At 43.3% G+C, this 14,581-nt stretch overlaps 1 protein-coding gene across 1 annotated transcript in view; it reads right to left on the reverse strand.

Moving 5' to 3' along the window:
* The window catches only part of SMURF2 (SMAD specific E3 ubiquitin protein ligase 2), a 104,911-nt gene that overhangs the window by 22,643 nt on the left and 67,687 nt on the right, over positions 1-14,581 (reverse strand). The window contains exons 10-13 of the mRNA XM_065415331.1: positions 14,115-14,317; positions 5,551-5,635; positions 909-1,067; positions 616-681 (exon numbers count right to left, since the gene is read on the reverse strand). Coding sequence (XP_065271403.1) covers positions 616-681; positions 909-1,067; positions 5,551-5,635; positions 14,115-14,317 — 513 coding nt within the window. The remainder of the gene's footprint in view (positions 1-615; positions 682-908; positions 1,068-5,550; positions 5,636-14,114; positions 14,318-14,581) is intronic.

The raw sequence follows: 14,581 nt of genomic DNA on the forward strand, positions 1-14,581 counted from the left end.
AAACAAAGGTCTTAAAAAGTTGTTAGTGGGAGAAACAGCAGAGTCAAAATTCCAGCAATGTCTGGTCAAGCTGATAGCTGTGTCTAGACAAAACAAACATTTGTATTCTTTTTGGTTTCCACATTTAGTGATATAGAAACACTCCAATGAGAAATGAGTACATCAGGAATGAAAGTGAGAGCCAGAATTCCTTAATGTTTATTTAATAATAATAAAAAGGCAGTATCTGAAAATACCCAGATTTAGGTTTTGCTTAAGATTCTAAATGCTGGGACATATTCCCTAGTGCACATCATAAATACCCTTACTATTTTTCTCTGTGTTTAGTTGTAGCTTCATTTCTAATGAGTGGTTCTTTATATTCAGAATGTTTCTAATTGTCTTTATTAGAGAACTGGAGCTGGACAAACTGTGGAAGGATACCTAGTTACTTGCTCCCTGGCCCAAAGCATCAATGTTTTATTTTAACGACAACAAAATATGTCATCTAATTTTTTTAAATCAGTTTGTTACCCCATAGATTAAAACATTAAAATCTGAAGACAATGCAAAAAGGTACAGCAGGCACTACTTCTACTGTCCCTGGATAAATGCCACTGTTATACAATCTCTCACCTGGGGTGGCAGATCTCTTCCATTGGACGGCACCTGCCCCCCCATGACATCACAGTGGACACGCCCCTGTTGAAGGGTGGTAGAGATTAAAATATTTATATAGTAATCAAAGCTCTCTCATATATACTATGTTATATACACAGATGTCTGCAGCATGTTAATTAAAGGGCAAATACTGTTGCAGAGAGTTTACATAACACAGAATGCACCTTGGCTTATAACAAGCACTCTCACGAGTCACCTTCTTGTTCTAATATTAAATTTAATATGTGCTGGACACTTCTCAAACTTACTTTAAAACTAAGTGCAAATTAGCAGATAGCCGCGGATCTGTAAACTGTGTCGTTCTGTTGTTATGGTCGACAAAATAAACTCTGCCTGTTGCTGTATTACGGATCTCCCATCCAGGAGGCAGTGGACCAAGCTCTTCACAATTGATGTTGCTAAGATCCCTGCAAAAACAAATATAAAATGAAAAATACCTCAGCATTTGGCCTCTGAGCCAAACAAGTGTAAATGTAACAGAACAATTCCATGAAGTCTGAGAAAATGTATTGTTTCAGAAACGTAATCTGTTCAGCTGGAATCTCTACTCCCAAGGTACAATCCTACCAAAGAAAATGAAAATATACACACCCGACTACACATGCATTGGAAAAGCAGTTATTACATAATCTTCATTTTTACAAAACAATCAGATACTAATTTAATACAGATTTAAAACAAAAATAAAAGCTGCCACCATATTTGCCAACCGGAGTTGCACCAGTTTTAACAATAAACAGTTTTAAAAATAATAATAGTCATTTAAGCCACTCAATCACATTTAAAAAACTCCCACAAAACAAACCACATTTCTGATTAGTTACATTTTCCATGAAGATTTATGCATGATATCTGCCCAAACAAAAAGTCATTTTTGGCTGTTTTAAAAACAAAACAAACAAACAATTAGATGCAAGAAAAGCTCTAACGAGTATTTTAAGTAAACAATTAAGTGGTCTCAGGTAATCTCTATTAAAGTCAGAAGAATGCAAGTAGCATATGCAGGTTAATTTATTTAAGATGAATACTGTGGTTTTTAAAAACTGCATAGCATTTCTCTGAGGAATGATAAAACGTCCCTTCTCCCTGACAACCTTTAGGTATTCTAGCTCAACTTCTGTTGACATCCTTGGAAGTAGGGCATATGTAACTCATGAAGCAATTTGGCCCCAAATACACAGATTATGACTTTTTACAAAGCAAATTATTATGCTGCATCTTTAAGCATTTGGTATCTTTTGTAAAAGGACCAGTGCCCCAATTCTTTACCAGTTTGTAACAATGGCAGTCTTCAACTAATGTAGAAAACTGTCAATCCCACTATACCCTTTGTGAGGTCTTGTTGTAGAATATGAAGCATAGCAATGCTGCTTTTGATTCAGAAAAGAGTAGTGTCATTGTAAATAGTTAGAAAATAGTATTTTAACACAGGATATATGAAAGAATTTACAAGATTACAATAAGTATAGTGAAAGGAAATCTCTTTAGTAGCTCGCCTTTTTAGGTGGAGCAATAAATACCTAGCAAATAATAATTTTTGTCCAAAGCATTTTAATGAATCAATTTTTCATAATGGTTAATTTGCAGATCCACTGACCTCTTGCTATCACACAGAAGCTTCTATCTTTTACATTATAATTACAGTTTGAGAAGTTTGTGCTGCTCTTAATTAAATCTATTAAACACAAAAGTAGCTGAATATAAATGTTATTATATTCTGCCACCAGTCTAGAATTTGGATTTCCTTCCCCATCCCCAACCTGAACAATCAAAATGAGGCTGATCTATTTAAGAGAGAGGCATGTACTTATATAGGCTACAGGTATAATTTCTAAACCCTCCTTTCTTGCATCAAGTCTGTAGCCGTAAATAATGACAGGGCAAAATGACGGAAGTACTCTATGAAGTAGATGTTAAGCCACCTGATCACACCCACAAACAACTAAATGTCAATATGCTCTCATTTGCAACTTCAATTATCTGAGGCACAAAAAGCGTGGATAAATTAAGGTGTATTTTAAAAAAAGTCCCCACATACAAATGGAGACTAGTTCTACGCAGCAAGATAGAGAATATATTGCCCACAGAAAATGTTGGAAAGTGTGATGCAGGGGAAGATTTTCTAAGGCACAAATGGCAGTTGACAATTTGGCATCAGCTGCTTAATTGCCTTTTGTGTTTTAGAAAATCTTCTCCATAGTCCCCAAAGGTTCAGGACAATGTCACAATAAAGGTATTTTTTCTTATCTCAACAGTAGTATTTCAAACAGCAAAAGTGTCACTTTTTCATTAAAAACTTTAATTTTTGTTCTTCATACTATGGTTTTGAAGCACCTTACCCACTTCTGGCAATCCAACATCCATTTACATGGGAATGAACATGAGCAGAAGCCAACCACAGAGTTGTTAAGTTTCTTATAAATCTCAGGGCTTGCTGCCAATTTAGGGCTGTACATGCCATTTTTACATTAGCATCTGCAGATTTTAGGAGGTAATAATCTTAAAGAGCTTCCAGTGTGTTAACAAGGATTTTTTTTAAACTAACAATTCTCTCTCTCTACACAGACAGGGATGTGTTTAATGAGTGGGACAGTAAACCTCAACCTTCTGGAAAGTGGAGATGCAAAGATGTATTGGATTATCCTGTCCATCTCCCCCTGAGAAGGCAGAATTTATTCTGCAGAGCACATTTTTCTAGTACTTAATCTAGTTTCAAATATGTCAAGAAAATTGGGCTTCCCCATTTCCCTTAGGAGACCATTCCAGAATTTAGTACATGTCATCAATGTATGGAATATTTTCGTGATCTCTTTTCCCGCTTAATTCATTACTCCTAATTATATTCCCCTTCCTCCTGATATTTACACACTTCAGATTAATCTTCCCCTTTAAATGTTTAGCCAAGTTGTACACATTAGCTTTCTGTGTGTAAAGAATCAAGTCAATGCCTTCTAGCCCTTTTATCAATTTGGTTCTCTTGTGTGTACTCCTTCCATTTGTCTATGGGTAATGAGGTGCCCTGAACTAACTACAATATCCAAGGAACAGTCTATGTATTCCCTCTTGCTCCACTATAGAATACCCCTGTACACACAGCCTTACACTGGATCTTTTGGACTATTACAAACGCTATCCATGGTCACCTCTAGGTGTATCCCACCATTTTCACAACTTCTATATCCCATTGAGTATCAGTGTTGCAAGTTACCTTTTTACAAAAACATATTGGCTTACATTTTCCAAGTTAAATCATATTTTGCTGTTTCGAGCATCCCTTTCTAACACATCTAGGTCCTTTTGTATTACTGCCTTGTCCTCAGTGGTGTTCATATCATCTCCTCCCAAATTAGTGTAATACGTACATTTCATGTATGTGCTGCCTGCTCCCTTCTTCCAGATCATGAAAGGAAGATATTTAATGAAAAGGGATCTAACGCCAAATCCTGAAGTAATACACTACACGCCTTTCTCAGCTTCAAAAACTGTCATTTCTCATTACCCTTTTATTTACAGTCCTTCAATTAGTTCACCATGGGATAGTATTAATATCCAAGCCAATTTGAATTATTTTGATTGTGAGACCATAAGATATTGTATCCAATGCATTATTAAAGTCTCAACATACAAGACATCAACCATATTCTTTTCAATTTTTTTTTTTTAATTCTGTCAATAAAATAACCCAGAGAGACAAGATGAGTGAGGTAATATCTTTTATTGGACCAACTTCTAGTGTTGGAAAGGACAAGCTTTCAAGCTTCACAGAGCTCTTCCTCAAATCTGCAGAAGGTAACCATAGAGTATTGCAGCTAAATAGAAGGTGGGACAGATTGTTAAACACAAGGGGTGTTTAGGAGACCACTTAAAATGAAGTGGGCACTTAGCACCTCTGCAGTCATAGAGCAAAGGAGGGTGAGTAGGCAGCAGAATGTGTTACAAATTGTTGTAATGAGCCATAAAACCAGGCTCTGTGTTAAATCCACAATTTTTAATGTCCAGCACAGTTAGGAATTTAAATTCCCAGGCTTGTCTGCAAACAAAAAAATAATCCAGTTTGTCTGACAAGATTTGCACTTAAAATTTATGTTGCTAAATTCTCATGCTTCAGTTATCTTCTATGGGCCAGATTTTTATAAGAGCTCAGTTCTCATTTGGGTACCTAAAGGCAGAAGCCAGGTTGCTGAGCTTCTGGGAGCTCCCATTTCTCTCAGTGGGAGCTGAGAACTTTTGACGAGCCAGCCCTACATATTAAGGCTTTGTCTACACTGCCAATTCAAGGACAATGTCGTTCACAAGTGCTTAAAAACCCCCATTCCCCCAAAAGACAAAAGTTGAGCGCTCTCCAGTCAACAAAACGAACCCCGCTCATAGAGGGTGGAAGTATTTTGTCGGCAAAAGTGCCAACAAACAGCGTTTACACTGCCTGACTTTTAGCAACAAAGCTGTGTAGTGTAGACAAAGCCTTGGTGATTTTTCCATCTTCTACTGTGTGTTCCATTATTTTATTAGGGATCAAAAGCCAGACTTGGTTATAATCTTTGGGGCTATATCTGATACCAACATCATCAGGTACCATACTTCCTTTCATAAAAACAGTTTTATTTATTCTCTGAGACTTTCTATTATTGAAGAATTCTTTGAAGTCTTAGTTTTCGATGCAAGGGGTATAATTTATTTTGTTGAGTGGCTTATGTTAAGATGACAAGCTGGATGCTGGGGAGGAGTGGGGGTGGAGAAGGGGGCATGGGTGTGTTTCATCTAGCAAGCCAGTCTGCATATTCTTTTAAGTAACATTCAACAGTGTAATATTAGAGGACAAGCAATTTTAAGAGCGTCCTGTTTAATTTAAGACTTTATATAACAATAAAGACATGTGAGTTCTTCTCTTACCTTGGTACTCTTGGGTCATGCCATGTGCTTACACCGGTCTGAGTATGCAGGAAATAGACCTGACCTTGCTGAGTTGTCCTTTGCTCTGTTAATTAAGATAAAATAATATAAGAACAACCACAAAGATTGACATGCATGAAAGGGAAAAGGAAAATAAAAAAAAGTCATCCAGCTCATACTACAAGATTATAGACAAAATTACTAACCAAACAGCTCTGCTCAAAAGAAGAGATTCTCTAGAAATGTGGTTAAACAAACAGATTTTTTCCATGGAAGGTTTCTAGGTACTGTCATCGGATTAACATGTGGAGAGAGCTAGGCTTCCTGACAGCAGGCTGAGCAGGTTGCATGTGGCGTCCAAGTAAGAAATCCAAATCAGAGTCAATTAGCATAGCAGCAAGCCTTGACAATTGGCAATCTGACAGTTTTTAGATATTTGTTTTTGCTAGAGGCGTGGAATAGTTTTTCTACAGTCAGAGTTTTGGGGAAATACTACAATTTGTAGATATGGATAGGAGAGCAGTATCTTTTCTTTGCAGTTCACAGGAGTCTATTATGAGACAAAGGTTTCAGTTTCTTCTGGAATTGTGTCTACATCTGGGATTACATAATAAAACCTCAGCAATACTGGGCTTTTACTTCCTCTAAGGCAGTGCCTAAACTCTAGCATAGCACACATTTTACAAACACTAAACTAGCACATATTACATGGTTATAACAGGAGTAAAAGTCCCATGAAGAGAGAGTCTCAGGCTTTGTCTACACTGGAACTTTGTCGGCAAAACTTTTGTCATTCAGAGGTGTTAAAAAAAACATACACCCCGAAATACAAAAATTTTACAGATGAATAGCACCAGTGTGAACAGCGCTTTGTCAGCAGGAGCACTCTCCTGCCAACAAAGCTGCTGCAGTTTGTGGGGGGTGGAAGTTTTTTGTCAGCAGGAGAGCTTTCTTTTGCCGTCAAACAGCAGCTATACTGCGTGCCTTTTAGCAGCACAGCTGTAACGGCGTGGCTGTGTTGCTAAAAGCTGTGTGGTGTAGACAAAGCCTAAGTGTACTGTTGTAGGGATCTAAATCAGACTTTTTGGTAAAGTGATTTTTAAAAAAAAAAATTAAGCAGGGTATAGCAGAAGTTATATCAGCAACTGAACAACGTGGAAACATGTTTCAAAACAGTCTTTGTACCAGCCTTCCAGAACTACCAAATGTGGTAACGTTTCTCAAGAAGTCTAAAACAAAAGTATTCCAATATTCCCCTAGTTGTACACTAGAAAAATTAAGTCTGTATACAAAATTTGACAAGAATGCAGACTTTAAAAAAAAAGCATAAATTCAAAGCAGCTATTAAATATTCCATGTTTTACTTTAAAATGTTCCACTTCCCTAAAGAGTCAATTCAGATGTCCTTGACCCAGATATCCAGGTAATTAACAAGTCATTATCCATGAGATAGGTATTTTTCTACTACCAGCTGGTAGTGTCCTACAAAAGCCTCTAGATAATGAGGAACACCACATCAAATGCAAAAACTTCCACTAAAAAGATTAGACATTTAATGAGATTACAGCATTATCTCTGTGTTTAAGTGTTTTTATAGGTATTATGAGAGATGGAATCAACTTGGCCAACTACACTTACAACTGTGTGAGTATCTTCTCTAGCCACGTGGGTAAGGGCTCGTTCAGTTGTGCCAGAAGTCTTCCAATTTTAAAAACTGAAACTTCATGAAGTTCAGTTAAACCTACTGAATAGCTAAAAGCACTTGATTTTAGGAAATGTTAAGGCACAAGGTCACATTACCATGCAGACGTTAACTACTTATGTCATCCACTCTAGCTTCCTTGACAAAATATGTGACGTGATCAAAGTATAACAATACTCCACTCTTATACAGTGCTTTTCATCAGTAGATCTCAAAGTGCTTTGCAGTATCATTATCCCCATTTTACAGATGGGGAAACTGAGGCACATACTTGCCCAAGGTCACCCAGCACTCCAGTGGCAGAGCCAGGAATAGAACATAAGAATGGCAATACTGGGTCAGACCAAAGGTCCATCTAGCCCAGTATCCTGTCTTCCGACAGTGGCCAATGCCAGGTGCCCCAGAAGGAAAGAACAGAACAGGTAACCATCAAGTGATACACTCCCTGTCGCCCATTCCCAGCGTCTGGCAAACAGAGGCTAGGGACACCATCCCCATAGGTGCCGACTCCGTGGGTGCTGCAGCACCCACTGGGAAAAACTAGCAGGTGCTCCGCACCCACCGGCAGCCAAGCTCCCCCCACCCCCATCCCTTCCTCGCCTCCTCCTCTCCCGAGCGTGCCGCATCCCCGCTCCTCCCCCTCCCAGCACTTCCTGCCCACCGCCTAACAGCTGTTTGGCAGCGCTTAGGACTTTCCGAGAGGGAGGGGGAGGAGTGGAGATGCGGCACGCTCAGGGGAGGAGGCAGTAAAGAGGCAGGGACTTGGGGAAGGGAGTGGAATTGGGGCGGGGCGAGGGTGGTGCAGGGGCGGGGCCAGGGGCGGGTCAAACACCCATGGGGCAGAGGGGAAGTTGGCACCTATGACCATACCTGCCCATCCTGGCTAATAGCCATTGATGGATCTAACCTCCATGAACTTATCTAGTTCTTTTTTGAACCCTGCTATAGTCTTGCCTTCAATATCCTCAGAACCCAGATCTTCTGAGTCCTGGCCCAATACTCTATCCACTAGGATGCACTGCTTTGTGATGCAGTAGTGATGGCCTCCTTTTTAAATACTATGGAAACAAAGTAGGTGAACCTCTGTAAATTGTGGGGGAAAAGCCATATGATTTTTAATGTGTTCCATTATTTTCTAGCCTCTTTCTAATCAATCTTATTGTAATGTATGTTTCTACTGGCACCAGCCTTCCTCCTTTCTAGTTCTTGCAGTTTATCGCCCATCATCTACACACTAACAAATATAAGGGAGAGCTTTCCAACATGCTGGAATATGGCTTGTTCCAACTCCCATTGCAGTTTGTGGAAAGACACCTAGGCCTGGTCTACACTAGGAGTTTATGTCGAATTTAGCACCGTTACATCGAATTAACTCTGCACCCGTCCACACCACGAAGCTATTTAGTTCGACATAGAGGTCTCTTAAATTCGACTTCTGTACTCCTCCCCAACGAGGGGAGTAGTGCTAAATTCGACATGGCCATATCGAATTAGGCTTGGTGTGGATGGAAATCGACAGTAATAGCTCCGGGAGCTATCCCACAGTGCACCACTCTGTTGACGCTCTGGACAGCAGTCCGAGCTCGGATGCTCTGACCAGCCAAACAGGAAAAGCCCCGGGAAAATTTGAATTCCTTTTCCTGTCTGGGCAGTTTGAATCTCATTTCCTGTTTGGACATCGTGGCGAGCTCAGCAGCACTGGCAACGATGCAGAGCTCTCCAGCAGAGATGGCCAGGCAATCTCAGAATAGAAAGAGGGCCCCAGCATGGGCTGATCGGGAAGTCTTGGATCTGATCGCTGTGTGGGGCGATGAGTCCGTGCTTTCCGAGCTGCGATCGAAAAGACGGAATGCAAAGATCTACAAGAAGATCTCTAAAGCCATGGCAGAGAGAGGATACAGCCGGGATGCAACGCAGTGCCGCGTGAAAATCAAGGAGCTGAGACAAGGCTACCAGAAGACCAAAGAGGCAAACGGACGCTCCGGATCCCAGCCCCAGACATCCCGTTTCTACGAGGCACTGCATTCCAGCCTAGGTGCGGCCGCCACCACTACCCCACCACTGACCGTGGACTCTGAGGATGGGATATTGTCGACGGCCGGTTCCTCGGAGATGTTAGCGGACGGGGAAGATGAGGAAGGAGATGAGGAGGACGAGGCAGTCGACAGCGCTTACAACGCTGATTTCCCCGACAGCCAGGATCTCTTCATCACCCTTACAGAGATCCCCTACCAACCGTCCCCAGGCGTTAACCCGGACACAGAATCAGGGGAAGGATCAGTCAGTAAGTGTTTTAAACATGTACACATTTATTTTTAACAGAACAGGAATATTAACAATATTAACAATGGGTTTTTCATGATTACTTTGCCCTAGGCGCTTAACGTTTCAGTCCTTGGCAGTGCAACTACTGAAAAAAAATCTAACAATGTCCGGTTTAGCATGATTGTTTTGCCCTAGGCGCTCTACTGTTTAGTCCCTGCCAGTGCAGCTACAGTAAAATCCGGTCTATATGTCCGGGGATAGAGCAGAAATCCTCCTGGGACATCTCCACGAAGCTCTCCTGGAGGTAATTGGAAAGCCTTTGCATCAGGTTCCTGGGGAGAGCGGCCTTATTGGGTCCTCCGTGGTAGGAAACGTTTCCGCGCCAGGAGACAAGCAAGTACTCGGGGATCATTGCCTTGCAGAGCATGGCGGCATACGGCCCTGGTCTTTGCAGGCTTTCCCAAAGCATCCTTTCTTTCTCAGTCTCTGAAATCCTCATCAGAGTGATGTCGCTCATGGTGACCTGCTTTGAATTAGGTAGGGGAATGTTAGTATTGGGACTGCTTGCCTGTTCCTTTACAAAACTGTAACCGGCGGTTTACAGCCACGCGATGGAGGCGGGAGAGGAGCAGCATACAGGGATCTTTCCCTGGGACAGCCGTGAGGGGGTGGGACAGGGGCAGAGTTCATGCTTGCCGGATTGCTGGCAGCAGGGACTGGCATTGCTTTGAACGTGAAAGGAGGCCAGTGCTATTATTAAAGTTTTAAGCAGCCACAAGTCTACGGCTTACCATGTCAGCCTGTTACCCAAATTCCGCTGTCCTGTCCCGCTTGTCTGATCTGCACTGCAAGACCCCAGGCACTGAATGCGAAGGCCGAAAATTCGACCTTGTCCTGAGTGCGCATGTGATAGGTGCTGTGCATGGTCTTGTTCACAGAGAAAGACTATGTTCTTTGTTCAACCAAAAATTTATCTTTCTGAGGAATTCACTCCCTTTTTCCCATCCCACAGCTGCGACTGTCTCCCGAACTACCCTGGCATCACACTCCCAGAGGCTAGCGCAGATTAGGCGTAGGAAGAAGAGGACACGGGAGGACATGTTCTCGGAACTTATGGGCTGCTCCTGAGCCCAGGCAGCCCAGCAGACCCAGTGGAGGGAGAACTTGTCCCAAATGCACCGATCACACATGGAACGGGAGGAGAGGTGGCGGCAGGAAGACCAGCAGGCGACTCAAACGCTGCTTGGACTAATGAGGGAGCAAATGGACACGCTCCGGCGCCTTGTGGATGTTCTTCAGGACCGGAGGCAAGAGGACAGAGCCCCGCTGCAGTCTCTCTCTAACCGCCCTCCCCCACCACAAAGTCCCATACCCTCCTCACCCAAAGTCCCAAGAAGGAGGGGCGGCAGAGTCCATGAAAACTCTCACTCCACCCCTGCAGACTGCTCAAGTACCAGAAGGCTCTCATTCCCCAAAATTTGATAAGTCCTTTCCTTCCCGCCTCACCCAAGCCCCCGTCCCAGTTTCATCCCCCAGTTTCATGTGTAGTTGCTAATAAAAAATACGTTTCTGTTAATTACTGTTTCCATCATGTTCTTTTAGAGGAGAGTCTGTTTGAAGGGGGGGAAGGGGGTTGGTAATTGGACAGGACAGTCACCTTTACCAGGGTACAGACGCGGGGGCAGGTTCAGCAGCAGGGCACACACACATTGCATTCACTAGTTGCCCTGGTCAGTCTGGGAGGTGGTTTTCATGTTCTGTGGGGGTGGGGGGGCTATGTGACTTTGTGGCGGGGGAGGGCGGTTAGAGATCTTATGCAGCGGTCCTTATCCTGGATCACAGAGCCACGCAGCAGGGGATCTGTAACCGTCCTCCCCCTGCCACAAAGTCACATAGCACCCACACACAGATTCCCGAACAGGAGGGGTGGCAGGCTCTGTTGAAACAACCAGTCCACCAGTGCGGAGCCTGTCATTCCTGGAGTTTAGAAGCGTCCTTTGCATCACTACACTACACCCGCTCCCCACCACAGTCTGCGTCCCAGGTTCAACACTTTCCCGCGAAAACAGTAATAAAGAAAACGGTGTTCATTAACAAATTTCAAGTGATTTTATTTTTAAACGTGTGTTGGAAGGGGGGGGAACGGGGTGAACGGGGTATGTAACTGGAGAGGATAGTGAACATTTACTGGGTAAAGAAACGGGGGCAGGTTCAGCTTCTCTGTAAACAAACTTAATAGTCACAGGTTACCCTGCTCACTCAGGAACCTCGCTTTCAAAGCCTCCCGGATGCACAGCACGTCCCGCTGGGCTCTTCTAATCACCCGGCTGTCTGGCTGGGCGTAATCAGCAGCCAGGCTATTTGCCTCAACCTCCCACCCCGCCATAAAGGTCTCCCCCTTGCTCTCACACAGATTGTGGAGCACACAGCAAGCTGCAATAACAATGGGGATATTGGTTTCGCTGAGATCAGAGCGAGTCAGTAAGGTTCTCCATCTCCCCTTGAGACATCCAAAAGCACACTCCACCACCATTCTGCACTTGCTCAGCCGGTAGTTGAAGAGTTCTTTTTCAGTGTCCAGGGCGCCTGTATAGGGCTTCATGAGCCAGGGCATTAGCGGGTAGGCTGGGTCCCCGAGGATGACTATAGGCATCTCTACATCCCCAAGAGTTATTTTGTGGTCCGGGAAGTAAATACCTTCCTGCAGCCGTCTAAACAGACCAGAGTTCCTGAAAACACGAGCGTCATGAACCTTGCCCGGCCATCCAACGTTGATGTTTGTAAAACGTCCCCTATGGTCCACCAGTGCTTGCAGCACCATTGAAAAGTAGCCCTTTCGGTTAATGTACTGGCTGGCCTGGTGGTCCGGTCCCAGGATAGGGATGTGAGTTCCATCTATAGCCCCACCGCAGTTTGGGAATCCCATCGCGGCGAAGCCATCTATGATGACCTGCACGTTTCCCAGGGTCACTACCTTTGAGAGCAGTAGCTCAACGATTGCGTTGGCTACTTGCATCACAACAACCCCCACGGTAGATTTGCGCACGCCAAAGTGGTTCGCAACTGACCGGTAGCTGTCCGGCGTTGCAAGCTTCCAGAGGGCTATGGCCACTCGCTTCTGGACAGTCAGGGCTGCTCGCATCCGGGTGTCCTTGCGCTTCAGGGCAGGGGACAGCAACTCACAAAGTTCAAGGAAAGTTCCCTTCCGCATGTGAAAGTTTCGCAGCCACTGTGATTCATCCCAGACCTGCAGCACTATGCGGTCCCACCAGTTCGTGCTTGTTTCCCGGGCCCAGAATCGCCGTTCCACAACATCAACATGACCCATTGCCACCATGATGTCCTCGGCGCGGGGTCCCGTGCTTTGTGACAGGTCTGTGCCACTCTCAGACTTCAGGTCCTCACCGCGCTGCCGTAGCCTCCTCGCCCGATTTCTCAGCATCTGCCTCTGGGAAAGGTGGACGATAAGGTGCGAGGTGTTGACAACGGCCATAACTGCAGCGATGGTCGCAGTGGGCTCCATGCTCGCAGTGCTGTGGATGACGACAGTTACCCAAAACCACCCTCGACACATTTTTTTCCCCAGAAGGCATTGGGGGCTCAACCCAGAATTCCAATGGGCAGCGGGGACTGCGGGAACTGTGGGATAGCTGCCCACAGTGCACCGCTTCCAATGTCGACGCTTGCCCCGTTAGTGTGGACTCACAAAGTCGAATTACTGTCCTTAGTGTGGACACACACGTTCGACTTTGTAATATCGATTCCACATATTCGATTTAAGTAAAATCGAACTACTCTCGTAGTGTAGACATACCCCTATTGCCCATAGTGAGTGTTGTACTGAGCTCAAGGGCTGCAAGTTTAAAAACTGCAAGAGTTTCTCCCTCCCCTCTTAAGTCACAAATGAACCTTACCACTTCAATTTATGTATAGAAGGGAAGAGAATCAAATTATGCTTTTAAATATCAAGATTAATTTAAATTTAAAGAGCTTATAAAATGTATCAAAGTCCTTTCTTTAACTTAACCACAAATCATACCTAAGTTTGCCCATTTGACCATTGAAGATATATGCTCAATTGCAGATGAATACATGTGGTACATTAATAATGTCCAATCATTTAAGTGCACTCTTGTAAGAACCTACTATGGAAACAAATACATATTCTGGGAACAGCAAAAGTCTTAAAGAAAAGTTCAATAGCTCCAAATGCAGTTACCATTTTGTCTGCCCTTCCCTAATGGCTTCCATCTGGCACATTTCTTCACCTGATTGTGAAACAGTGCAGGGAAGTATTTATTTCCAATTTATAGAAATGTCACTAAATTGTTCAGAGAACAAGGACAGGAATAATGGAATGGGAAGAGGAGCTCCATCCTTCCTCACAAAATGTCTGACTGCTTTACAATAAGGCTATCACCAGAAGTCCAAGCTTAAATTTAAGACTTTGTGCAGACCCCAGACAGATCAGCATTTTAAACCAGTTATCAAAGAAAAAGAGGATCGAAAAAAGTTACAAAGAGCAGGGGAGGAGAAATTTACCTAATTTCTTAGAAAAGGACTGGAATAATGTCACACTGTTTTTTAACTCACATACCATATCCCTCAGGCAGGTCAGGAGGAGTATGTAAATGTGTTCTGCTCATGTAATTCCTATGCCTTTGAGACCTGACTCTTCTCTCTGCCAATCTGGGATCTGATGACTGTCCACATGTCGCACCATTTGTTCCTGTAATTGGTGTGTTCTCATCCACAAAGCAGCTCAGAGGTCTGCCTGGACTAGAATATTCAGATGCTGGTCTGTTAAGAGGTAATGAGAAAAGGTTACTTGCCTTTTGTAATCAAGGAAATTATTCTCTCCAACCACATCTATCCTTTATGAAACAATATTTACATACAATAGATGACAGCATCAGTCACTAAAAGTGCAGGAAACAGTCACTCATGTTTAATTTCATAAAACACGTGAGAAATATTCAGGTATCCGCTGTGTCAAAGCCTGCTTTGATAAGACAGCAAACTACTCTTTTGTACGTAGACCTTGCTAAGCTATTCATGCATTTC

Source organism: Emys orbicularis, chromosome 13, assembly GCF_028017835.1.
Source record: "Emys orbicularis isolate rEmyOrb1 chromosome 13, rEmyOrb1.hap1, whole genome shotgun sequence".
Classification (NCBI taxonomy): domain Eukaryota; kingdom Metazoa; phylum Chordata; order Testudines; family Emydidae; genus Emys; species Emys orbicularis.